This window comes from Hakea prostrata, chromosome 5 (assembly GCF_041222555.1).
Source record: "Hakea prostrata isolate BN-2017 chromosome 5, UWA_Hpros_2, whole genome shotgun sequence".
In the NCBI taxonomy this organism is placed as follows: Eukaryota; Viridiplantae; Streptophyta; class Magnoliopsida; order Proteales; family Proteaceae; genus Hakea; species Hakea prostrata.
In genome coordinates, this window is record NC_142604.1 from 3,360,529 (window position 1) to 3,387,558 (window position 27,030).

Here is a 27,030-nt window from a genome sequence, read left to right on the forward strand (position 1 = left end):
AGACATTTCAACGTTGGTATTGGACACCCGTTGTATCGTAGGGAGTGGGCTGTTACTCAGTCTTGGAGAATGTTGCTGAGATGACCTTGTTGTGTGGCAAAAATGTAAAAACTAAACTTCAAAATTTCCATCACCTTGAGGACAAGGTGATTTTCCAGGGGCCGGTAGTGATAGGGCCCCGGGATACGGCATTAAGCTACATTGAAGAGAGAGATAGGGAATTAGGGATAATTAGGGGTTATAAATAAGGGAAAGAGGTTAGGACTAGGGGGTATTTTGGAGTTATGTATGGGCAGCCGTAGGCTGAGGGGCACCATGAGGTGTTGGGGGTGACTAGCACCATTAAAACCAGTTCTAGCTTGTTACTTCAGTCGTTTGGATAATAATTTTGTTAATGAATTAGCGGGTTCTATCACATATCTTAATTTTGTTAATGAATTAGCGGGTTCTATCGCATCTTTCACAGCAGACTCCAAATCCTCTACTCTGCTCTCCATCCAGCACTTTACCATTCCCCTGGAGTCAAACTGCTCTAATACCAATTTGCTAAGCCCCAAACTCAGCAACTTAACAATGGCAAAACAACAATATAGAGATAGTAATATCAATAAGTTTTATTAATAGCCAAACTGAAGAAAACCAGTACTCAAAACACAACCAGCAGTAGGTATTCCTACAGTTACCTGAGAGCAGCAGCTCTCACCCTTATTTCCCTTTATAACAATCGATAATCCTAACCTACTTCCCTTCCCCAATATTAATAGTAAATAGTTTCCTTATTCCCTTAACAGAATCCCCCCATATCCAATCATATTTGGCAGTCTCTGTCTCAAATCCAATTTCTTCCCTTAGTTGCTGCACATCTGATCCTGAGGCCCTCTTTATATGTTTGCGAGTGTACAATCGCGATACAAGAGGTGTATCAGGTACCTTCTTCTAAAACATAATAGAACGAGCAATATCCAATAAGTATCGATTCTTTAATGCAGCCACCCCATTTTGTTTGGGGGAGTGTAAGAGCAACTTGCTTGATGTATCATCCTTTTGACAGAAAAAATTCAGAAATATCTATTTGAACATGCTTAAGAGCATTACCAGACCAAAAAGTTTTACTACGAGCATCAAACTGAGTTCTCATTTCATTATAGAAGTCATGAAAAACAGAAACAAACTGTGACCAAGCTTTTAGAAATTATTCAAATTAGAAGTACACCCAAGTCAAACAAGAATAATCATCAACAAAGTTGACAAGATAATTAAACCCTAATCTATTGTGAACACAACAAGGACTCCAAATGTTAGAATGGACTAAAGAAAATAAAGAGGAGCTACATGTATCGCTACAAGTAGGAAAAGAAGACCAGTGAGATTCCCAAATTCACATGTTTCGCACTGGAGATGAGAAATAGCCCAAAAGCCAGGAATCATAAGTTGAAGTTTTGCCAAAGATGGATGACCAAGTCAATAATGCCACTGGAATGGAAAGGCAACAGTGGATGTGATAGCATTAGTAGAAGGTCCAATGCCATTTAAGTAGTACAAGCCTGATTGCTCAAACGCTCCATCCATCGTCCTCCTTGTCTATAGATCTTGAGAGACACAATAAGAAGGAAAGGAAAAATTAATAAAATATAGATCTTGGTTAAGTGACTAATAGATAACAAACTTGAAGGAAGTTTGGGAATAAAAAGAATAGGGGAAAGATCCATAGAGGTTGAGGGAGAGACCACTCCATGTTCAACTACTTTGGCAGTAGAAAAATCAGCAAAAATAATAAGTGAAGAGTTAGCACCATTATTTAAGGATGAAAACAAATCAGATTTACCAATCTTATGACAAGAAGCACCAAAATCAATGATCCAAGGTATGGAAGTAGATGTGAGAAACGCAAAGTTACTAGTAAAAGCCAAAGTAGCAGTAAATGTGGAGGCAGTGGCAACTTTAAGCTGCTGAAGACATTTGAGAAGCATACTAGAGTCATCACGGAAGATATTAGGTCTAGCGGAAGGACCTCTAGAAGAGGATGGTGTGTTGCCATTTGGGTTAGGATCACTAAAAGTATCAACAAATCCAGTATTAGCCAACTCACGAGCCCAACCAAGCTTATCGTGCTTTACCCAACATGTGTCAAGAGTATGATTAGGCTTCCAACAAAAGGTGCATTGACAACAGGACTTGTCAAATTGCTGAAATGCTGTCCACTAGACTCTTTTGCACTAGAACCGCAGCCACGGCCTCTAAAGGGTCCTCTTCCTTGATCAGCAACAAAAGTAGAATTTTCTTTAGTCAGGGCAGTAAATAGACTTTAGATGGAATGGTGGCCAGTCAATAAAGCCGAGAGAAGACCTCATTAAGGGAAGGTACTTTCTCTCCAGAATGTAATTAGTTTTTCACACTATGATAATCAGGATGCAGATCAGCTAGAAATTTAGCCACATGAAACTCTACACTATCTTGTTTTAATTTGTCAAGATCAGCTGTCGAGGGCTCATATATTTGTAATTCCTCAAGACAACCCTTATAAGTACTGAAATAGTCACTAAGTGATCTGTCTCCCTGTGAAAACTATAATATCTTTTCATAAAACTCATAGGTATGGAAATATTCTTAATATGTGAATAGCTCTCGTAGAGATCATCCCACACTCCTTTAGCTAATGTGAGAAATATCACATTAGCAGCAATATTAGGTTCAACACCGTTCCACAACCAGATCTTGACAATCGAATATTCATGCATCCAATCATCGTGGGCAGCAACAGACTTGGTATCCCTTAGGTCAGGTCTGGGATGGTCTTGTTTTACATACATGATTTTTCTATTTTACCATTTGCATGAATATAGGCTTCAACAGCCCATGCCCATAAGAAATAATTAGATACACCACCGAATTTAATAGATATAATTTGCACATTTAATATATCGAGATGCCTCAGAATCAACCATGACAGCAGGAAAATCAAATTATAGGTGTTGAGAAACACGATATTGGTAGAATGGCTTATCGATCAATGATCTTAAGCCCTCTATTTATAATTAAGTAGAAAGTACACTATTACAAGGAATAGAATTTTACATGAATACAAACTCTAATTGAACTCCTAGTAGAATCCAACACTCCCCCTCAAGTTGAGGCATAGATATTACTCATGCCCAACTTGCCTACAATAGGAAGGAAATCTCTTTCTTTCAAACCCTTAGTGAAAACATCTGCTACTTGGTCTCCAGATCTTACAAAAGGCATGCAGATAAGCCCTTGTTCCAACTTTCATTTGACAAAAAACCTGTCAATTTCAATATGCTTAGTTCAATCATGTTGCACCGGATTATTAGCAATACCAATAGCAGCCTTGTTGTCACAATATAAAATCATAGGGTTTGGAACTTGGACTCCAATATCTTGCAGCAAGCCTTTCAAACATGGTAGCTCACAAACTCCACGAACCATAGCTTTATATTCAACTTCGGTACTAGATAAAGCTACCACATTATATTTCTTACTTCTCCAAATAACTTGATTACCTCCAACAAAGGTACAATAACCTAAAATTGACTTCCTGTCTGGAGATCCAGCCCAGTCTACATCAATGTATGCTTTTACTTTTAGATTATCAGTGGGTGACAAAAGTATTCCTTTTCCAGAAGTTCCCTTCAAATACTGTAGTATTCTGGTATCAGCCTTCATATGAGCTAAATATGGATCATGCATGAATTGGCTCACTATCCCTACAGCATAAGCGATGTCTGGCCTGATGTTGGACAAGTAAATAAGCTTCCCTACCAACCTTTGGTATCTTCCTTTGTCCACTGGTTCTCCCTCTTTTTCTTTAAGTTTAGCTCCAGCTTCAATAGGGGTATCAACTGCTTTACACCCCAACATTCCCACTTCTGATAATAAATCTAGGACATACTTTCTTTGAGATAGGAATATACCCTTCTTTGATCAAGCCACCTCAATCCCTAAGAAATACTGTAACTTCCCTAGATCTTTAATTTCAAACTCTCTGCCAAGAAAATCCTTCAAATTTTGAATTTATTCACCATCATTCCCTGTGATGACAATATCGTCTACATAGACAATGAGAAGTGTGATGTTAGTACTTGACTTCTTGACAAATAGTGTATGATCAACATTGCTTTGCTTGTACCCAATAGAAGTCATTGCCTTCAGGAGGCGTCCAAACCAGCATCTAGGAGACTGTTTTAACCCATAGAGTGACCTCTTCAATCGACAAACTTTCCCTGCAGTATTGTCAACGGAGAAACCATGTGGGATTTCATATAGACCTCTTCTGCTAACTCCCCATGTAAGAAGACATTCTTTACATCTAGTTGGTGCAAGTTCCAGTCTTTGTTCACAGCTACAGACAACAGAACTCTGACAGTGTTTAGTTTCGCAACAGGGGCAAAGGTCTCCTGATAATCAATCTCATAGGTCTGGGTAAACCCCTTTGCAACTAGTCTAGTTTTCAACTTGTAGACTGGTCCATCCATATTTTGTTTAACCACAAATACCCATTTGCAACCCACTGGTTTTTTTCCTGGAGGAAGTGAATAGTTTCTAAGTGTCATTTTTCTTCATTACCTGCATTTCCTCTACCATAGCTACCTTCCATTTCTTATCAACATAGGCTTCCTGCAAACTTTTAGCAACAGGTACAGATGACAGAGAGGATATAAACAAGGTTCAAAGTATCGGTATCGAGTATCGTATTGGTTAGTTGATTTTAAGAGACGTATCGTCCTATATCGAGTATCGTATTGGTTAGCTGATTTTAAGAGACGTATCGTCCTGTATCGAGTATTGTATTGCTCTGGCTAATGTATTTTAGGATAGTTCAATAGAGAGACATATCGAGATGTATCGTATCGCTTGGGTCAAATTTGGATACGTATCAGCTAGTATCATATGGTATCGCAGGATACTTTAAAACTTGGATATAAAAGCACGGTAGGAGTCAGACAAAGAGTTATAAGAAACATATTTAGCTATGGGATGTTGAGTACAAGATTTGACTCATTTTCTAACAATAATAGGAAGATCAGAAGAAGATACCTTAAGGGGAACAGTAGAATCTGATTCTGGAGCAAGGACTAAAGTGGTAACATATCACCTTTCTCCACCTGCTTTAGCCGGTTGTAATTCTTCCTCTGATAAGTCTGCACCTCCTTATTCTGGTCAATCTGGTTTTAAAAGACCTCAATAGTTTGTCTCACAGGAGTGGTCTCCCCTTGACTAGGTTCTTCACATGGTTCAGAAAAGAAGGGGGTGGATTAGAGTTCTCAGGTATACTGGCTGAAGTCTCCCCCCTGGCCGAAGTCTCCCCCTGTTCAGGAAACTCTTCTAGGACTCTTAAGTTGTGTTGGTGTGTGATAGGAAGATCTAGAGTCGGAAAGAACACCTCTCCTCTAGGACTCTCCCCCTGGAGAGGTGTATAGTAATGGCAAGACTCATTAAAAATTACATCCATGGATACAATGGTTTTCCTGGAAGGAGGATGATAACATTTGCACCCTTTCTGAGTGGCAGAATACCCTAAAAATATACAGCATAGGCCGTGAGGAGCCAGCTTACTCTGGTGGGCGATGATTCTGACATAACATACACATCCGAAAATCTTTGGGGGAATAATAAAAAAAGAGGCTCCCTGGAGAATCTCATTAGGACATTTAAAACCAAGTATCCTATTGGGCATTGTATTTATAAGGTAAGAAGCAGAGAGTATAACATCACTCCAGTATTGGTCAGGTACATTCATAGCAATCATAATGGAACGGGCTATCTCTAAGAGATGTCGATTCTTCCTTTCGGCAACCCCATGGCAGTCGTATCAACGCAACTAGTCTGGTGTATAAGGCCAAAATCAGAGAGATATCTTTGAAATTCACCATCAATATACTCTGTGCCATTCTCACTGCGAAGGATCTTCACAGTAGCATTGAACTGAGTTTTAATCATCATATTATGAAAATCACGAAAACATCGGAAAACCTCATTTTTTTTGTTTTGAAAGATAAATCCATGTAGAACGAGAGTGACAATCAATAGAAGTAACAAAGTACCTATGGCTAGTAATAGACACACATCGGCAGGGACCCCACACATCAGTATGAATTAGCATAAAATGAATAGAAGGTAAATAAGTAGAACGAGTCTATTTCACAAAAATGCAGGCTTCACAAAAAAAAATCATCCTCATTACAAGAAGAAACTAAATTAGGAAATATTTTCTTAAGAGTTCCTAGAGGGGGTGACCTAGCCTGATGAAGGTCTGATATTACCAAATGGACCTGATTAGAAGATGTTGTCAGAGCAGAAGTAGATCCTTCAATCGGCTCGAGCAAATAAAGTCCATTGTCTAGTTTACCACGTCCAATCTCCTTCCCCGTGACCAGATCATGGAAGACACAGTAATATGAGAAAAATGTCACTTTACAATTCAAGTCATGTGCATAGTTGTCACGGCGATGAGGCGATGCGAGGCGGTTTTAACTAATTGAGTCGACGAGGCGCATTTGAGACGGTCGAGGCGTTTTGAGTGAAATTTTTAACTTTTTAGTGTACATCTCATACATTAATTCATTATAAACATATCTTATATATAATAAAAAAAATCTAATATTAGCCATTTAGCCTACCTCAAGTCATCCAACATACTACAAACCACACATAGTAAGTCCTAAATAAATTCCAAGTATCATACTATCATTAACAAGAATCAAGATACGATAAAATGTAACTAAATAGTAAACACATAGATGCATGAGCAAAACAAATACACACTAGACAAATAAAACTTGGTCAAAGGAATAGATGAGCAAACAATTATGGTTGAATACCATTCTATCATTCTATGAGAATACAATCACTGCTGAAACCTCACCTAGATCCAGCAATCAATCAAACAATTGTATAAGCATAGTCCAATAAAAAAACAGCAATCTAGATTCACTTGCAGTAAAAATATGAAGAGAATAAGAGGAATTTGTGTTGAATTACATATTCTACCAAATTAGTAGTACTCATGACAAAGAAGACATAATGGCTACAACATCCTCCATACTAACACTAAAAAGTAGAAAGAAACACTTACCAAAGACTGCCCAAATTACTTTAAGCCTAAACAATAACAAAAATGGGAAACAGCCAATGCAAACTTAAACCAAGAGGAAATCAAAACCAAAATTCTAGAATAACAGAGAAGTCAAATAGAGCACACCCGACATGTAACTATCTTATCAATTAACAATCTCCAAACAGATATTAAGAGCAGCAACTCATAACATTGTTACAACGCAAAGAAAAAAAAGAAAGAAAGAAAGAAAGAAAGAAAAAAGAGACAAGGAAAAAAGAGAAGAAGAAGAAGAAGAAGAGCATTCCGGCGACATACCGTCGCCTGAGATGGTGACCAGAGTTACCGGAAGCCGCTGCAACATGGTTGTTGTTGGCTCTGCAACTACGGTGGCTTTCGTATGAGCCTACGAGGGGAAACAAAAATAAGAAGTAGAAGTAAGAGAGTAGCAAGCGGCGTTGATCAATTTTGGACCTTCCAAATTGAAAAAAAGATTACAGTGGTGTCGCCGGTGATGTTTCTGACTGTCGCCGGAGATCTAGTGGAACTCTAGAAGATAGTAGCAGGCATCGATAGAATAAATGAAAAGCTGAAAGAGAGTAACAGCGTCTCTGGCTGTCACTGGAGATGTTTTTGGCTGTCGCTGAATGTCGCCGGAGTCGCTGGATGTCGCCATCGATGGAGTGGAACTCTGAAGATGGTAGCAGGCGTCGATAGAAGAAATGAAAAGTTGAAAGAAAGTAACAATGTCTCTGGCTGTCGCTGGAGATGTTTTTGGCTGTCGCCGGAGTTGTTGATTTCATCGTCGATAAAGTGGATGGTGAAGAGAGTAACAAAGGGAGAGGGTCGAGAGGCAGAGACGATGAGAAATTAGGGCTTAGGGCTCGCAAGAGTGAAGAGTGTCGAGTGAAATTATCGGGTTTTCATCTTTCTTTCTTTTTTTTAAATTTTTTTTATGATTTCATGTTAGAATGATCCCATGTATATCATGTAAAACTTATATAAGCACTCAACCATTAAATGATTCCCAATTGGAATATAATTTCTTTTGGCCTTTGATTTGGAATTAATATATGGTGGTTTTTAAAATCCACAAAGGCGATCGCCTAGGGGTCAGAGGCATCCGAGGCGACCGCCTTATGGACTCCACATGAGGCGCTTCTCGCCTCATCCCCTCAAACTCAGCCAAGGTGTCGCCCAGGCGACGCCTTGACAACTATGGTCATGTGTAAGACTACTGATAGAGAGCAAGTTAGTAGAGAAAGAAGGAACATGTAAAACTTTAAACAAAAAAAGTGATGGAGAATGTTGAATGATCCCTTTTCAAGCAATGGAAGAATAGGAGTCATCAACAATTCAAACTTTATCCTTTCCAGAAGTTGGAGAATATTGTAAGAAAAAAAAGGATAAAACCGTCATATGATATGTGGCTCCTGTATCAATGATCCAAGGAGTAAAAACTGAAGAAACTTGGAAGCTTGTGAAAGTTTTACCTGAAGTAGCAAGGTAGGAGTTGGTTTGGTTAGTAGAGGAAGCAACGGTAGATTTTGTACCGGCAGTAAAAAGATTGCAGAATACGTCGCAGAGTAGCTAACTCCTCCTGTGAAAGACCAACGTCTGTAGAGGGTGTTGTGGAAACTGTCTCAGAAATATGAGCTTTCAATTTTCCTCTTTTTTGTGCTCTTTTTTTGCTCAAAATCAACAGGCTTCCCATGAAGCTTCCAACAATTTGCCTTGGTATGATATGGTTTATGATAGTGCTCACGCTTGATAATCTCCTTAGCTAAATCAGATTTAGTGCTAAAAGATTGTAAGGCTGATTTCTCCACAATAGGAGCATGAAGCATGGCTAAACGACGGCTATCCTCACACTGAACAAAGGCATAAGACTGTTCAAGTGTAGGAAAGGGAGAACGACTTATACTTGCACTTTGATTTGATCGTACTCCACGTTCAGACCTGCCAAGAAGTCATATATTCGAATCTTATCAATGTGCTTCCTATAAGTAGCCACATCATCTGGAATAGTGGAGTGATAATCCCTATAATGATCCAACTCCTGCCAAAGAGATCGCAACTCAGCATAATAGTGGGCCACAGTCAATTCCTCTTGGGTAGTCTCATAAAGCTTTTTTCGGAGGTCATAAATCTGGACATCATTCCCCAACTGTCCATATGTTTCAGTAGTAGCCTTCCAGATTTGGGCTACAATCTCAAGTAATAGATATCCACGAGCAATATTTGGACTCATGGAATTCAAAAGAAATGACATAATAAGAGAGTCATTCGAGATCCATTTATCCTGAAAACACTTATGGGAGTAGGTTTGATAGTGGTGCATATAATGTGTCCAACAAGTCCTCTTTCAGCAATAGTGAGGTAAGCAAATCGAAACCAGATCAAATTATTTGTTCCATCAAATCTCACTGAAAGAGGATGAAGAATAGGGTAATGGTCGAAGCTAATGGTAGCAGGAGTACTATTAATAATTGTCATGTTGACAAAATTGTCTACGGTTCTTCAATCTTCACCCTTTCGAAGTAACTGAAACGTCGCAGAATGCAATAGCCGAACAACCCAAACAAGTCTAAGTAATGACAAGTGTGAGTAATGATATGAGCCATTTTTTTTTCTTCTTTTTTTTCTCTTTTTTTTTTTCTTTCTCTCTTTAACATAATAGTAGATTAGAAGAAAGAAAGAAAGAAAGAAAAAATAATAATAATAATATGGTTCGGCCAAATATACAATGGTCTGGTTTGGTCTAAATTTGGAGAGAACCAAAATATGGTCTAAATTTGGTTTGATAATTTAGAGAGAACCAAAATATGGTTCGGCCAAAGATGAATTGGTTTTAATGGGACTTTAGGAATACTGAAACATCACTGCATCATCAAGTTTTAGAGGGTTAGGTTACCTAGCTTCGATGGCGATGGTGGGTGAAGTAGACTTGGTCGATGATTGATGGCTAAAGACGATGATGGCAGCGACGGCGGAAGACGATGGTAGCGATGGATGAAGGCAGCGACGGCGATGGCGATGGCGATGGTGAAAGAGAGAAGGAAAAAAAAACTTCTCGGCCTGAAGTTTGATCTTGTGTTTACACTCTGATCGTCGTCCCTCTTTTACTCTCTTCAACAGTCGCTATCGGTTACCGTCGATGCAGATGAAGGCAGGAGAAGGACTGAAAGCAAATTCGGAAGATGATGGCTATGTATGGTTCGATGATAAAGAAAAGAAAAGAAAAGAAGAAAAAAAAGGCAATGGCTGCTTGGAGAGACGTCTCGGTGATGGAGGTAGGTTTTCCTCACCGAGATTTTTTTTTTTTTTTTCTCTTTTCTTCCCTAGTCGAACTTAGGCTCTAATGCCATGTTGAGAAACAAGATATTGGTAGAATGGTTTATCGATCAATGATCTCAAACCTTCTATTTATAATTAAGTGGAAAGTACACTATTACAAGGACTATAATTTTACATGAATACAAACTCTAATTGAACTCCTAGTAGAATCCAACAATAGGGGTAGATAATTGAACCAAATAAAGACTGAACAGCCAAGCAACAGTGGAGTAATAAGCACCAGATAACAAAGGTAGAATAGTTCAGAAGAATGATTATCTGATCAGCAGAATTCAGAGGAGGAAAATACTCCAAACAATGGTGTCATCAGCCAGAACAAGTAGCACTTGTCGACATAAACCAGAGACAGCATCACAGGTATAGTTAGGCTTCAAGGCCTTCCACCAGGTGTACCAAATCTCATTACAAACAGTAGACTTGAAACAGCAGCATTCCAAGTAAGAGGTAAGAAGGTAAAAGTACAATTACACCATCGTCTATACGGGTATTTGTATCACGATTCACAAGTACATTTCTTGATTAAGCATGGAACCAGCCTCTCTCTGAAAGCAGGGGTATATTATGGCCTGCCTCAAACCCACATGGAAGGAGCCTCGTGCAGTGGATACGCTTTAACAACTAGGGCGGAAGCAAATCAGATTGGCAATGAGAATGTATATGATAAAGCATACTTAATAGAAACCGTCTCCTTGGTTTTCACAGAAAAAGCCTCACGCTTAAGTAGATGTACTTGGTGTGTAGATCATGCTGTTCCGAAGGCAAGTCAAATTAGCTTTTGCGGTGTAAACAAAGGTTCCTAACCATAACATATCCAGAAAAAAAGTAGGAGATTTAAGACCCCGATTGTTCATGAATCAACTTCCCAAAATCTATTATAGCCTGGTCAATAAAACAGGCAGTAATCTGTTAGGCCATGAAACGCAAGTCGGACGTGTGTCCAAAACTTGCAGCCTTAAAAAGATAACGGAAGGGGGGTGGGTGGGGAAGTTTTGTGCATCTAAAACACAGTCGTGCGTTAATACTTAAAAATAAACGGAAGATAGACTCTTAACCTGTGGAGCGCTCTGATTTGCACATGATCCAAAGGCGATACGAACTAAGAGAGAATCTTCGTAAGCTCTGCAAGTGCAAGCAAGTCCGACGACGACGACTTGCAGAAAAATTACCCAACCCTTGGCAGCCATTATAAGAATACGATCAATATGAGATGTTAAATCTCTGCAGTTTTCATTTATGGGAAAAAGCCAACTGATTCAGCCCCAAATCAGAAACTGAGGAGGAGATCATAGCTATTGTGCCTGCTACCATCAACCATTGCATTTTAATGGCTAAACTATGGTTATTATTATTATTACATTAGAACGAAGAAACTCAGCTATGGTGTGTTCTGCGGTCGTCGTTGGCGCAACTGCAGCACGGCAGTGCTCGGAATATAGATATATACAGTTTTACTTTTTTTTTTTTTTTTTTTTTTTTCAGCGAACTGTACAATACCTCCAAAAATAAAAGTGTGAAAGCAGTAACACTCCATTTTAATCCGATAGCCTGCGTTTGTTAGCAAAGATAAGGTGGTAAAAAAATATATAGTCCCTATGTGTAGTGGAGCGAGGGAGAAAATAATGGATTTTATATAAAAGTATTAATTATGGATCCTATATTTTATTTTTCTACGAAGTCCCACATATTTTGTGAAATTTTAAAAAGTCTTTGGATGGAAGAGTTTGATTGCCTTATACAAATTTCCTTAATTTAATAAACTTGTCTCTAACTTTCTTACCCTAAGCAACTAAACAATCTACACTTTTAATATTTAAGGCTGCGATTTATTTGCTGAAATAAAGGTGTGGTGGGAAAAAAGATAGGGGAAAATTCTTTAAAAAAAACAAAAAAACCCACAAATTTTGTGAAAAAGTTTGAAAAAATAAAAAATAAGACCTACCACTATCATTTTTTCACAAAACCCTTTTATTTCTTTCTCCCTCACCCCACTACAATGGGGCCCACATTTTTTTTTTCTACATTTTTTTCCACCTTACATTTGCAAACAAACCTTTGAACGAGTTTAACAAATACCAACTAAATATTTTCAAAATAGATTTATCAAACGCTCATTTCCAAGCGGTCTTTTAGCACCTAAACATTAAAAATATAGTTTTGCGTAAGAGCTGGTCTCTCGGATACATTTTTTTTTTTGTAAGATAGAATTTCATTAAACAAAGGGCAAACCGCCACCTAAGCAACATGATTACAAAGAATCCTCCCAAAGAGAGCAAATATTAGGGGCACCAGTAGAATCACGAACAATGCAACCACATCCCACGAGATGCCTCGATTCTCAACTAGTTGGAAAGGCCAAGAGATTTGAGCATTATTAAACTCTGCATGAGCCTTCAGGGCTTTATCCACAACTATACCTGGATCCCAATTATTACCCCTGAAAATCAAACACAAGCTTGTGGTTTATATATAAAAAATAGGGATAATCTATTGCCCCCCCGTATTATAGCTTTTACTAGAGGAAGTCCAATCACTGATATCTCAATCTAGAATATTGTCCTCACTTGAAAAAAATCATATGAATATTTTACTGTTTTTTATCATCTGTAAAAGAAGAAGGCACCAGAGATTGGTAGCAAAAAAAAGAAACTTATTAAACTCTGACATTAAACTAGGTAAATAACAAATTAAAATAACACAAAATTAGAACCTTCAGGGCTTTATTACCACATTTGTTTATTTTTTTTTTTTTTTTTTTTTTTTTTTTTTTTTTTTTTTTTTTTTTTTTTTGTTGGAGAAGATTGTTTAAATAGGTTTTAGTTTTCCCTAATTATTCGGATCGCTAATGTATTTTTTTATAAAGTGTAAATAAATAATATAAGACTATAGGGTTAATTTGGGATTTTAAAAAATAAAATATGCCCTTTGGGGTTTATTGGGGGGAAAATCAAACACAAGCTTGTGGTTTATATATTAAAAAATAATAATAATCCCGTACAATCTGAAATTTTCTTAAAACAGAACGTTACGATTCAACCCTGTGGTATCCAATTTTTTAAGTTGCACATGGTTGGTTTTGGTCTATCCTGAGCCCAGCCGAATATTGGAACCTTTGACAATGCAAACCTGCTTCAGCGCAAAGCCCTCTTTGGCTCCAATTCGAGTGAAATCACGGCACAAAATCTTCAATTCCTCAACTATCAGTAACACGATAAGAACAGAGCCGATGGCTTCTCCCAAATGGGCTCAGAAGACCATAGCACTTCCTCCTCAGAAGCGAGGCTGTCATCTCATAACTCCCAAGGTACTGCTATTTCTTTGGAGGAGGAAACTCTTATCGATTTGTTGGTTTGGCCATGTAATGCGTCTGGTTTCGTCTTCCATTTCCCTATTTTACGGCGAAAGGCTTCTAGTTGAGGAAAATTCACTTCACCACCTCGCCTTATACTTCCATTATGGTCCCATATTTTGATTTAAAACAGGTTAACGAGCAAATCAAGCAGTTGTAACCATAATTTGCCTGCATAGTTCATGGCCAAGCGTAGCTAGCGAGAGGGTCTACTGCTTTGGGCCACCGAGATGCTTTAACAATGCTGCTTTCTAGCGATTTGTCGACCCCTTTTTTCTTCTTTGGGGGTTGTCATTTTTCTTGACCCAATTGTTGTTTATTTTTCTGCCGAACAGTTGAACCTTGGTTTTTATTATTTGTTTCATTTCCCCCGTTTTCTTTTTTCTGAAGGGTGGGGCAGGGGGTAGAGCTGTTGGAGGGGAGAGAGAGATTGCTATAAAGACTTGGGAATTTTGCTGCCTCTGTGCTTACACTCCTCTCATTCTTTTTAGCTTAACAATGTTCAGTATCGAGTTTTGAAGCTCTATGCAAACTCTAGTTTCATTCATGAATGCATATTTATGGCCCCTAGTTTTCACAGTAAGACTTTTTAAGAACGTGTTTTATTTTATGACTGACAACTGCTCATTCAGATACTGAAGGAAATTGACCAAGATTTGTTAGGATTCAAATGTGGTTTGGCACATTTTTTCTGTAAGTGGGCCAAGTTTGTGATTACTTTACTGATCATGTATATCGAACGAATGCATCTATTCTTTTAATTTTGTTTTAATACTTGCAGTGCAGCATACAAGTGCCTCCCTCACTGTAAATGAGAATTATGACTCGGATGTTCGGAAAGATACTGAGACGTTCCTCAACAAGATAGTGCCAGAGGTTGTGCTTTTGTTAGCTTGATGCTTATGATTGTGTGATTTTTGCTTAATTTAATAACAAAAAAGGCTTGATTTGGATTTTGGGTTTGCTTCTCAGGGGCACTCTGCACCATGGCAGCACACTATAGAAGGTTAGGATGTGATTTTTGGGTTCAAATTCTCTTTTGCCTTTAGTCATGGTTTATATTGAGTGATGTACAAATGTTTGTCTAATCAGGTAATTGATTAATTTTATGATCTAGCTGATGTAACCAGGATTAGCAACCATAGGGCAATGCAGAATTTAAGTAGCCACCCTATAGGGGGCAAGGGTTAGCTAGGGCGTCCCCTGTAAGCGACGCGTCGCATCGGCGCCCGGATGCGGTGATAAGTAGGCAAGGGTTCCCGCGCCGTGGACGAGTGCGGGTAAAGAAGCTAGTCCATAAGCATAGGATTAGATTGGCATCTTGGAACATAGGATCTCTAACTGGTAAGAGCTTAGAATTGATAGATGTTATGAGGAGAAGAAGGATTAATGTAGCTTGCATTCAAGAGACTAGATGGAGGGGTAAAAAAGCCAAAGAGTTGGATGACTTTAAACTTTGGTATACTGGGGATAAAACAAATAAAAATGGAGTGGGTATAATAGTGGATAAAGATTTAAAAAATGATGTGGTGGATGTTAAAAGAGTGGGTGATAGGATTATTGCTATCAAGCTTGTAATGGAGAAAGAGTTCGTAAATATAATTTGTGCATATGCACCTCAAGTAGGACTAGATGAAAGTCTAAAGCTAGAATTTTGGGAAAATATGGGTGGATTACTGCAAGAAATTCGTCAAGGAGAAAAGATTATCATAGGAGGTGATTTAAATGGACATATTGGAAAAGATCAAAGAGGATATGAGAGTGTTCATGGAGGTTATGGTTTTGGAGAAAGGAATGACGAGGGGATTTCAATTTTGGATTTTGCTACTGCTTTTGATCTATCTATTATAAATACTTACTTCAAAAAGAGAGATGAGCATTTAATTACTTTCAAAAGTGGACAGCATAGAAGCCAAATAGATTTCTTCCTAACTAGAAGGACTGATAGATTGTTGTGCAAGGATTGCAAGGTGATACCGGGGAAAGCTTAATCGCACAACATAGACTTGTGGTCTTGGATATGTGCTTAGTCCCAAGAACACATAAAAGGTCTAAGGTAAACTATCCCGAGAATAAGATGGTGGAATTTGAAAGGAGAGTACTCTAAATCCTTCGTTAATGAAGTAGTCAAACAAGGAAAATGGGATTTTAAAGGGGATACCAATGCAATGTGGAATGAGATGGCTATGTGTATTAAGAAGGTGGCTAAGGATGTTCTAGGTGAATCAAAAGGAAAGATCCATTCTTATAGAGAGACGTGGTGGTGGGATAGTGAGGTTCAAGCTGCCATTAGGAATAAAAAGGCTAGTTTTAAGACATGGCAAAGAACTAAGGATGTTGAGGATCTTCAAAGGTATAGGTTAGATAGAAATGAAGCTAAGAAAATTGCGGGAAAAGCAAGGGAAAGAAAGTATGAAGAGTTATACAATAAGTTGGGCACAAAGGAAGGGGAAAAATCTATTTATAAGATAGCTAAGATGAGGGATAGGAAGAGTAGAGATCTTGACCATGTTAGATGTATTAAAAATGGAGATGGTAAAGTATTAGTTTGTGAGGAGGATATTAAGAAAAGATGGGAAACCTATTTCTCTAGTTTACTAAATGAGCATTCTTCAAGCACTTATGTTTCGGACGATTACACTTTTCACCAAGGCACCGGTGTCCGAACTTATATACGTAGAATTTCGATGTCCGAGGTAAAAGAAGCTTTAAGGAGGATGAAACTCGGCAAGACACAAGGTCCTGATGAAATCCCAATTGAAGTATGGAAGAGCTTAGGAACCGATGGACTAGTTTGGTTGACTAAGTTGTTTAATAAGATTATGAGCACAGGGAAAATGCCAGATGATTGGAGGAGAAGTGTTGTGGTTCCAATTTACAAAAATAAAGGAGATATTCAAAGTTGTAATAACTATAGAGGCATTAAATTGATGAGCCATACGATGAAATTATGGGAGAGAATAATTGAAACCCGGTTGAGACACTTAACTACGATTCACGGAGAACCAATTTGGGTTTATGCCGGGAAGATCTACAACGGAGGCTATTTACTTAATTAGGAGACTTATGGAAAGGTATAGAAAATGTAGGAAAGACCTTCATATGGTATTTATTGACCTAGAAAAAGCTTATGATAGAGTCCCTAGAGCGTTAATTTGGCAAGTACTAGAGAAAAGAAGTGTTGCAAGTAAATATGTAGATATAGTTAAGGATATGTATGATGGTTCGGTGACTAGTGTTAGAACAAAGGGGGGACAAAGTAAGGAATTCCCGATAACAATTGGGCTACATCAAGGGTCAACTTTAAGCCCATATCTATTTGCACCGGTAATGGATGAATTAACCAAAGACATTCAAGATGAGGTCCCCCGGTGTATGCTTTTTGCGGATGATATTGTGTTGATTGATGAGACCCAAGTGGGGATTAATACCAAATTAGAATCATGGAGAGTAGCTTTGGAATCAAAAGGCTTTAAACTTAGTAGATCGAAGACAGAATATCTAGTTTGTAACTTTAGTCATGATCGGGCAGACGATGAAGTGGTGATACTTGACGATAAAGAGATTCCTCGAGTGATTGTTTTAGGTACCTAGGTTCAATCATAAGTAAAAGAGGTGATTTAGAAGATGAGGTTTCCCAAAGAATTAAAATAGGGTGGATGAAGTGGAGAGGTGCATCCGGGGTCTTATGTGATCGGCGTATTCCATTAAAGCTTAAAGGAAAATTTTATAGGACCGTTGTCCGACCAGCTATGATGTACGGTGCAGAGTGTTGGGCTGTTAAAAAGAATCATATAGATAAACTCAGTGTAGCAGAAATGAGAATGCTAAGATGGATGAGTGGCAAAACTAGGATGGATAAGATAAGAAACGATCATATTAGAGTTGGTCTGGGAGTTGCTCCCATAAGTGATAAGCTTAGAGAAAGTCGTTTGAGGTGGCACGGCCACGTTCAACGGAGACCTATAAATGCTCCTGTTCGGAGAAGTGATATAATCCATATTGAAGGAACTAGAAGAGCTAGGGGTAGACCTAAGATAACCTTAGGAGAAGTGGTGAGAAAGGATATGTATAGCTTAGGCCTTGTATCTAGCATGGCCTTGAACAGAACTGATTGGAGGGCAAGAATCCATGTAGCCGACCCCATTTAGTTGGGAAAAGGCTTATTGTTGTTGTTGTTGTTGTTACCCTATAGGGGGCAAAAAGGTCATTTTCCTACCCCCTATGGAGTCCAAAGTGGTCCTAAAAAAATCCCCAATAATTTCAGGAGTTAGGATCTACTTTTTGTTTTTTGATTAAACAAGTGGTTAGAGTCATAGTTGGAATTCCATTCTCAATTGAATTCCTTCTGGAATAGGAAGTTTAGTTATGCAAGTCTCTAATTGTTTAGGAGTTAGTTGGAATTCCTCCTTTAGTTGTGTGAGTAGAGTCTTAGTGTGACTAGGAATTCCTCTTCAAATAGAATATGCTTGTTAAGTCCAAGTAGGTGATGTAACTAGGGTTGGCCCCCATAAAATTGGGCCAAAAAACCATAACCAAAAAAGACACTTAAAGCTGGCTGAATATCCCCCAGGGGCATTTTGGTCATTTTTCAAGCCCATTTTTGGAGCTCAATGAACCCTCGATCCAAGGGTCATGGATCTGCTTTTATTTTTCTATTTGAATCAGTAGTTTGAGAGTTTTAGTTCTTTAAAAATTCTGTTGAGTTAGTAAATTGTGGATAAGATTCCTTGTCTAGAGAGGGGAACTTATTTTTAGTGTTTGTTCTATTGGGCTTAGTCTCTTATCTCCTAACATTGGGTTTTAGTTATTACCAAAAAAAAAAACATTGGGTTTTAGTGAGTCCTAATTTAGTAAGTGTTTGTAAGTATTATAAGTTGTTGGAATACCTATTAGATAGGGAATCCCAATTTAAGTCAAATTGTCTTATAATTGGCTATAAACAGCCTCATTATTTCTGAGTAAAGTAGGTTGGATTATTTGAGTTAAACAGAGGCTTGGGCTGTGGAGAAGGAAACCCTCATGGCCTTGGCTGGAGAGCAATTTTTTCAAAGTTCAGCAATTCTAGTCATTCACAGCAGTACACACGCACTTCACAGCAACCCCAAGTAAGTTGAAGCTCCCCCACCACCCATCGCATCCTTTCCCTCACCTTCTTCCCCATACACAAGACAGCCTGCCCCTCCCTGTTCTGCGCATAGCAGAATTTTTCCCCTTTCTCATTCAGTCCCCTGATTAGACCAAATTCTGAGAAACAGAGATTTCTGAATTTCAGCAACATCAAACCTCTTGAAACCTGAGCCTAATTCAGACCTTGTATATGCACCAGAACTATTAGAATAAGTTCTGAATCTGCAGAAACCGCAATGGCGGAGCTTGACCTAACCCTAGATGAACCTTGTTTCCAACCCTTACTTGGTTTCTAATTGAAATTACATACCTGAATCACCAATCAAAACCCTAGCCGAAACACCCCGAAACCCTGGTTTTGTGCTGGTTCCTTTCAAAGAAGATCCTGAAGGTCTAACCCAAACCCTGGGTTACATTAGTAGGTTTCTTATTTGAGTCCAAGTATAATTTCCTTAAGTTGTAAGGCTATAAATAGAGTCACCCCCTTGTAAACAAAACAGTTTTGAATGAATAAAGAATAGAATTGAAGGAAGACTTGATTGGAGTAATGGAGTCGTGGGTTCCCAAGGAGGGAAGACCACATTAATATTGTTCTGAAGTTATTGCAGTTCCAGCCTTCTCTTTTCCTCTTCAAGCTTGTGGCAGCTGTTGAAGACCTTCTATTTCTATGAATGAGCAAAACAGCCCCTTCCTTCTACAAGTAAGTCCATCCCAAACCTTCACCCAACCCTTTTCCCCTCCCCTAACTATAGTTCTTTCCCTAAACCCTAACTTCCCTTTTATTTTTCTGGAAATTTTTGGACTTCTCTAAAGACTTAAAGTTCAAGGTCAGATCTATGGCAATCTAACTGTTAGATATGTCCCAAACTTTAGGGACCTCATCCTCTCAACCTAGTGACCTTCTCTCCCAATTACACAGCCCAATTGGATCACCCAAATCCTAGTTCTTCGCTGCCTAATTTCCCACATTCAATCCCTAGCCTAAACCTTCAGACATCCACATCTCTTCAACCCTTCACCTGAATCCGGTTTCCTTTGAATTCCACACCCCTACCCCCTATTCTAGCCCTAACCCTAATCCTATCCCCAAACCTTGAATTTGCAAACCCTAATTTTAGAACCCTAACCTTGGGAAATAATTCTGAAATTATAGTTCTCTAAAATCAGAATTATTCCTTGTTAATCCTCAGCTTTTTCCAGCCTGGCTGAACCCTAATTCCATACCCCTTAACCCTAGGAGACCCTCCACTCCTCTTCTACCATAAGCCCTAAGACTAAAACTGAAATTAAAAATTCTCAATACAGATTCTATTTTCAGTCTAGAACCATTACCAGAACCATTACCAAAACTTTGAGTGAACCTAATTTCCCATATTCTCAAACCTAAACACAACAACATAACTCTAGTTCCAAGGTTTGGAAGTCAAATGCCCTTAACCATAGGTCATGATTGGTCGTTTACAGCTGCTGTCCATTGAGAATTGACTGAGATTTGATGTGGAACAGAAAGGTTAAAGCCCTAATTTACCGCTGGTTCCCTACAAGAGGATCCTAAAGACTGGCTTCTGACCTGTGGTTACATCATTAGGAGTTTGGCCTTATTTTGAATAACCTGGTGAAAATGATATCCTAGTTTGGAGGATGCAAATGTGAGTATAAATTTTAGTGGAGAAGAAAATTTGGTGGTTTTTGGAAGGGAAGGATGGAAAAAATTCATTTTTCAGACTCAATTTCTGACAAATGAGGTATCTATTACAAGGGATTTGGGATGTTTGATTTGGCATATAGTCTAGTATATTGCTTGTTTTCAAAATATTATTGATTGTTCTAAAGTTGTGTCAATTCTGAGTAACTTAAATGTTGTTCTGGTAGGCCCTGACGACATGCCAGCACACATCAAGTCTTCAATGTTTGGCTGCAGCCTCACGTATGGATCATCTCTAAAATCTTCATGCCTGTTGCGAAACATTACTCTGTTCAGTTATTTAATATTGTACTTACCAGTTGCTGCCTACTTCTTGTCTGTTTGATATAGGATTCCAATAACAGATGGGAAACTCAATATGGGGACTTGGCAGGTAACTGAGAAATAAATATTATCTACAGTTATATGGTATCTAAAATGATTGTTGTATAATTTTGCTGGTTAGGATTTAGGAAACCTCAAACTGTAGATTTCTGATGCACTATAGAATGGTGGCGAGAAATGATTTTTCTGTGAATATTTCATATGCTACTCTCATTTTTATCCAGGAAGACATCTTTGATGAGCATATTTTGGTTACCAATTCCTACTAATAGCAAAGCTCATCTTCGGTACAGCAGATAGAATCTGACATGACTGAGCTCATCTTCAGTCCAGGACATAGAATTTGACATGGTTATTCTCATGAAGATCTTACTTTGTCTTGTATAATATATAATTTGTCTTTGGAGTGGGGTTCTTATATGTCAATAAGAAAGCTTATGGAACCCTATGAGATAGCCTGTTAGCTGTCAATATTGACTTCATGTTGTATTGTTGTGAGTTTCTCCATGACAACACATAAAGATTGATCCCCTTTCTAATTTTGTGACCCATTACTCTCTGGCTGTGTGGTATATACATGGCGGAGCCTTGCTTACGTATACTGGTAAAATAGAATTTGGGGAGGGTAAGAATTCAGTTACTAGTGGAAACTATAGGTTCTATTGGAGAAACAAAACAACACTCCCTTTTTTCCCTAAAGGTTGGTTTCGTTAGAAATTAAGTTGAAAAAGAATTATGTTAAAAAAAAAGTAAGAAACACCCCTGTTAGAAACTCATCCTATATCTTGGTTGCCTTGCTGCATCCATTTATATCTCCATGATTTGCATTCTCAACAATCTTCCACCCTGATTACTATGAGGTTTTGCCACCTCAATTGCTAACCAATCAGCTCCTGGGTTAGCCTCACGATGACAGTGGGATATCTTCCATTCCATTCTATTCAAACAACTCTCAATATTCCTCCACCTCTGTAACACAGTCCAGGGAATCCTGCATTGCTGAAATAACATAACTGCTGCTAAAGGGTCCACCTCTACCCAAAGCTTTTCCAGCCTCAACTTCCCTACCCTTTCAAGCCCTCTTGTTTTGCCTTCTCTTCTGCGACAAAATTTGTGCTAACACCTAAATAGAGTTGGAAGACTTCAATCACCATAGAGTTTGACTTTCTGAATCCATCTCCAGCCTCATCATTACTGCTATTTAGTAGAGTAGATTAGGTAGAATTCTGCATAGTTTCATTCACTAGCATGAGCATCCTTAATGAACAATACTATAGTTACACCCCACTACTCTCCTACAATCACTAATATCCATCCCTCATGGCGCACCACTCAATAGTAACTTCCCACAAACAATAAACTCCTTAGAACTCATTCCAACATTTGATTATGGGAATAATTAAGTCTCAACAGTAACACATAAAATAGGAACATAATAACCATATGACTACCCCACACAATGAGGCTTTTATGTCACATGCAAGCCCATGCATGTATCACGTTTCTTCTACCTTGAGTTGAGCTTGTCCTCAAGACTAAGATTAGGGAATTGAAGTCCCATGGTTTCTAGGTTCTCCTAGGTTTTATCTGTTGGGGATGGGCCACGTCAATGAACCAGAACTTGAGTTTGGTGTGTGTGGGTGCACTGATCCAATATTAGCCAGTGTGTTTTGGAATTTCAAGAAATTATTGATCAGAAGATATTTTTTATTCATAGGCCCCAATGGGGTAGTTATGGTTACAACTTGAGCAAATCCTACTCTGAGTAGGATAAGGAAATACAAAGCAAATAGAATAGAAAAATCAATCCTAGATATTAGGAAATCTAGTCTAACACAAAATATGAAATTTAATATAAAGAATATAAGAAAACAAAAGATAGAACTAAAAAAGGAGCCTACTCCAATTAGGAAACCTCAATCTTACTTCCAACACTCCCCCTCAAGTTGAGGCATGGATATCACACATGCCCAGCTTGGCTAAAATAGTATAAAACATCTGTCCAGGACCTCCAGGTAAACATTTGCAACTTGATCTTCAAACTTCATTAATAGCTTATAGATTATGTCTACCTTATAAACTTCCATTTGCTTTGTCCTCATCTCTACCGCAACTTTAGGTTTCCAAGGAAGAATGCTCATGAAAAAGGTAGAATCTTTAAATGTTGAGAAGACCAAATTTCTGTGCAAATCTGAGGGAAAATATATTTTTGGGGTAACAACTGCTAGGGTACAACAGGATAAGTGGAACTTTAGATTTGTAGCAATGTTAAATCTCTAAAGGGAAAATTTGCTAAGTTAAATGACAATCTCCAAAGGTAATAGAGATCAAGTTTTGCATAGGTCAAACGCCAAATCTTTTGCAAGGTTAGATCTCCAAACGAAAGATGTCAAGGTAAATGGCAAATTGCCAGGGGTAACAGAGATCAGGCTCTGCACAGGTCAAAAAAGTCAGATCTATAGCAATGTTAGATATCCAAAATTGAAGATTGCCAAGGTAAGGGGGACATATTTTCGAAGGTAACAGAGATCAAATTCTACACAAAGAAGTCTGAAAGTGACAGAGATCAAATTCTACACAAAGAAGTTTGAAAGTGACAGAGATCAAATTCTTCACAAGGAAGTTTGAAAGAAAGGCATTCAAACAATGACATGAAAAATGTAGACTATCTCTTGAAGTAAACATTGAATTGTAGACATAGTCCATCAAGTGATCAAGGGAAGATAACGGCCTGAATATAATTTTGAGAATTCTTAGAAGACAAAATTCAAACCAACGGGGAAACTTAAAAAGGAAGAAATTGTAATGGTAAAATGAAAGTAGCATGAAACGGTATGGATAAAAATTAGGGCAAGAAAAAAATAAAGCAAACAATAGTGGGTAAATAAGATGAAATTAAGCACAGTGGAACAACTCTAAAGAAACAGACAAAATCTGAAAGTTCCAACCGTCCAACTAACACTCTCTCATCTTTCTTTTTTCTTTTTTTTTTAAACTTACAAAAGAGACCCTTGGATATATGAGAAACACAGACAAACCCATGAATATACGAAAATTCATAACTTGACTCCCAAAATTATGGGAAATCACAATTAGCCCCTTGAAAATATGGAAATTCACAATTAGACACATGGAAATATGGGAATTCACAATGAACTCCCTGTAAATATACGAGCCCCCTAGAGATATTCGAATTTTACAAAATGACTCCCTGGAAGGCAAAAAACAGAATTTGAGAGGCGAATGTGTTATTTTAGGTTCACAGAAGGGCTTGTAAGGCAAAAAATAGAAATCATAAGACTTAAAGGTTCAGGTTGGGTTGGGTCAATGGGTTCATCGGTTCAGTGGTTCAGGTTTGGTTTGTTTTGGTTTAATGGTTTGGTACAATGGTTTCATAAAATACCTCTCTGGGTTCTTAAATAACCCTCTTCTTCCTTCGACAGTCTTTGAGCGTCAAGCTTGGGTGATGGCTGCTGGGGTATGGTGGTCGATGGCGACAGGTTTGGGTGATGGCTGCTGGATTTCTGAAAGAGGCGAAGGGTGCAGAGGGTTGTAGTTGCAGATCTTGAGGCGATGGGTGTAGAGGACTGATTGCAAGAATTCATTGGTGAAGGTGGAAGAGGAATTTTTTTTTCTTTCTTTGGTAGCTGCGATGGAGGAAGAGCAGCAGTGGTGGAGCCTAGAATGCGTAGTTGCAAGTTGCGATGGAAGAAATATTGCTGGAATGGGTAGTTGTAGGTCTTGGCAATGGAAGAAAGATTGGTTGTAGGTGACGGTGGTGGGTTCACGGAGCAACGACAACAGTGGTAGTGTGGGTTGAGAGGGAGAGAATCGAGAGAGAAAGAGAATAAAATTCTCTATTTGGGGACGGTGATTGTGAAGTAGCAGCAGCGGAAGTGATGGATTGGCAGCTGCAACGTGAGAGAAAACCAAGGGACTTGATTCCTCTAATTTGCTCTTTCTTCCCTAATCGAAATTAGGCTCTGATACCAAGTTGGAATTTGAAGAAATGATTGATCAAAAGGTATTTTTTATTCATTGGCCCCAATGGGGTATTTATAGTTACAACTTGAGTAAATCCTACTCTAAGTAGTTTAAGGAAATACAAAGCAAATAGAATAGAAAAACCAATCCTTGATATTAGGAAAACTAGTCTAACACAAAATATGAAACTAATATAAAGAATCTAAGAAAGCAAAAGATATAACTAAAAGAGGAGTCTACTCCAGTTAGGAAACCTCAATCATACTTCCAATAGTAGAGGTGCATTGGCTACTGGGCTTCTTGCGCCATTGGTAATGCATCTTGGACTTGATGGCATATGTCGATCTGCTTCTCAAGGAGAGATGTGGGAGATGGGATGAATCCAAGATTCATCAAGAAAGTGATAATTTATTTGCCACTTGTTGATGCATTGTATGATTTGGTACAACAAGAAGCCCTGTCCCAACTAAATGCAGTCGGCTGCATGGATCCTTGCCTTCCAATCAGCTAGAGGCCTTGGTGATGTGAACATGAAATTGCCCTTTGGCCAAAACCCTAAGTGGTGCCCACAAGATGCTTCAAAGAAGCCTCCCTAGGCTGGCCGAACTCTCTAGGAGGAGTATTTGGGCCATTTTCAGCTCTATTTAGTTGCTGGAATCTAATTTTAGTTTAATTCAGAGTCCAATTTGGTTAAGAAGTCTTGATTTCAGTCAATGATTGAGTTGGTAGTTGAGTCTAATTATTTTAAACTCTAGCACATGTCAATTAGAGTTTTTAATCAAATAGAATTTCACATGTGCTTATTAGTGTTCCAACTTCCAAGTTATTTGGACTTTTATTTCAGCACATGTCCATTAGGGACCCTTAGATCTTTTAACTTTTAGTTCAATGGTTGTGATGATTATTGTGGTGGGATTCTAATCTATAAAAGAATCCCACTTATTGTCAAGTTCCTTTAGTAGGCTATCAATTAATGCCTACTCTTTCTTTGTAAGTTAAGTCTGGATTGAATAAAATTTTGATTATTGCTTGTGGGAAACAAGTCGTGGTTCTCTAGGCTACGGCGGATTTTCAGCTCTTTAGCTTCAGCGGCAGCATTGCATCTTCAAGTTCCAAGTTCCAGCAGCTATTCATCTTCAACAACAGCCACCCTCACATATTATCTTCACCAAGTAAGTTTACACCCCCAGCCCCCTTCCCTCCCCCTCCCCTTTCCTCTCTTGCACAACCCCTAGGAGCCACCCCTACCCCATCGCAACCCTCTCCCTCTCATTCCCCTGCAATAACAGCAGCCCCTAGGCCCCCTACCCCTTCCCCATCTTTCCCAGGCCCATGCAAGCACTGCCCTACCCCTTCCCTGTTCTGCACACCACTTTATGCCCCTTCCCCTTGCTGCTGCTGTGTTGCAGCAGCAATCCCCACCCCCTTTGACTCCCCTGTTCCCTTCCCCTACCCCCTGCGACACCTCCCAGCCATTCCCCCACCTCTCCCCTACCTACGGTTGCCCCATTCCTTTCCCTCTCTCTATCACACCCCTCCTCTGACTTGCGGCAGAATCTGAAAACAGGAGAAAAAAAAAAAAAAAAAAGAAAAGAAGAAGGGAGAAGAAAGAAAGAAAAGAACAGAAAGAAAATAGGAAAGAAAAAAAAGCAGAGAAGAGAAGAAAGAAAAGAAAGAAGAGGATTAACACAAAAGAAAATTCAAACTTTGCTCAAGATCTCCCTTTTCCAAGATTCAACCCATATTTGTCATAAGATCCCTTCTCAAATCCAATTCTATTTAGAAACCTCGATTTCCCTTCCATCCCATTTTTGTCTCTTCCCATGTCATTCTTGGGTATCTCAAACCATCCCGTGGGTGAGTTGTCAACGATCCTAACTTGTTCCTAAGGTTTCCCATAAATTTGTAGAGATCCCCATTTATCCCAAAACCTTCCCATAATATTTTACCTTTATTTGTTGGAAGATTCTGGGCTAATCCTTAATTCTAGGGAGATTATTCTTGAAACCCTAACCCTAGAATTGGGTTCACATCACCTGACCTATGCATATCCTTTCTCACCACTTCTCCTTAGGTTTTCCCCTTGTTCTTTTAAATCCTTCAAACATGATT

General features: G+C 38.6%; 2 protein-coding genes across 3 annotated transcripts in view; one reads left to right on the plus strand and one right to left on the minus strand.

Moving 5' to 3' along the window:
- Nucleotides 1-11,825, minus strand: part of LOC149014437 (Calcineurin-like metallo-phosphoesterase superfamily protein) — a 71,754-nt gene extending 59,929 nt beyond the window's left edge. The window contains 1 exon segment of the mRNA XM_089155162.1: nucleotides 11,482-11,825. Within this exon segment, the coding sequence (XP_089011288.1) occupies nucleotides 11,482-11,613 (132 nt within the window). The 5' untranslated portion in view covers nucleotides 11,614-11,825.
- A 1,644-nt stretch (nucleotides 11,826-13,469) lies between these two features.
- Nucleotides 13,470-27,030, plus strand: part of LOC149014438 (secondary thiamine-phosphate synthase enzyme) — a 31,849-nt gene continuing 18,288 nt past the window's right edge. The window contains exons 1-7 of one of the 2 annotated variants that reach the window (XM_089155053.1): nucleotides 13,470-13,730; nucleotides 14,408-14,468; nucleotides 14,557-14,651; nucleotides 14,748-14,781; nucleotides 20,778-20,832; nucleotides 20,941-20,983; nucleotides 21,159-26,089. In XM_089155053.1, the coding sequence (XP_089011179.1) occupies nucleotides 13,545-13,730; nucleotides 14,408-14,468; nucleotides 14,557-14,651; nucleotides 14,748-14,781; nucleotides 20,778-20,832; nucleotides 20,941-20,983; nucleotides 21,159-21,203 (519 nt within the window). In that variant the 5' untranslated portion in view covers nucleotides 13,470-13,544 and the 3' untranslated portion in view covers nucleotides 21,204-26,089. Of the gene's footprint in view, nucleotides 13,731-14,407; nucleotides 14,469-14,556; nucleotides 14,652-14,747; nucleotides 14,782-20,777; nucleotides 20,833-20,940; nucleotides 20,984-21,158; nucleotides 26,090-27,030 lie in introns of those variants that run through there. The other variant, XM_089155052.1, reaches the window with a different exon arrangement.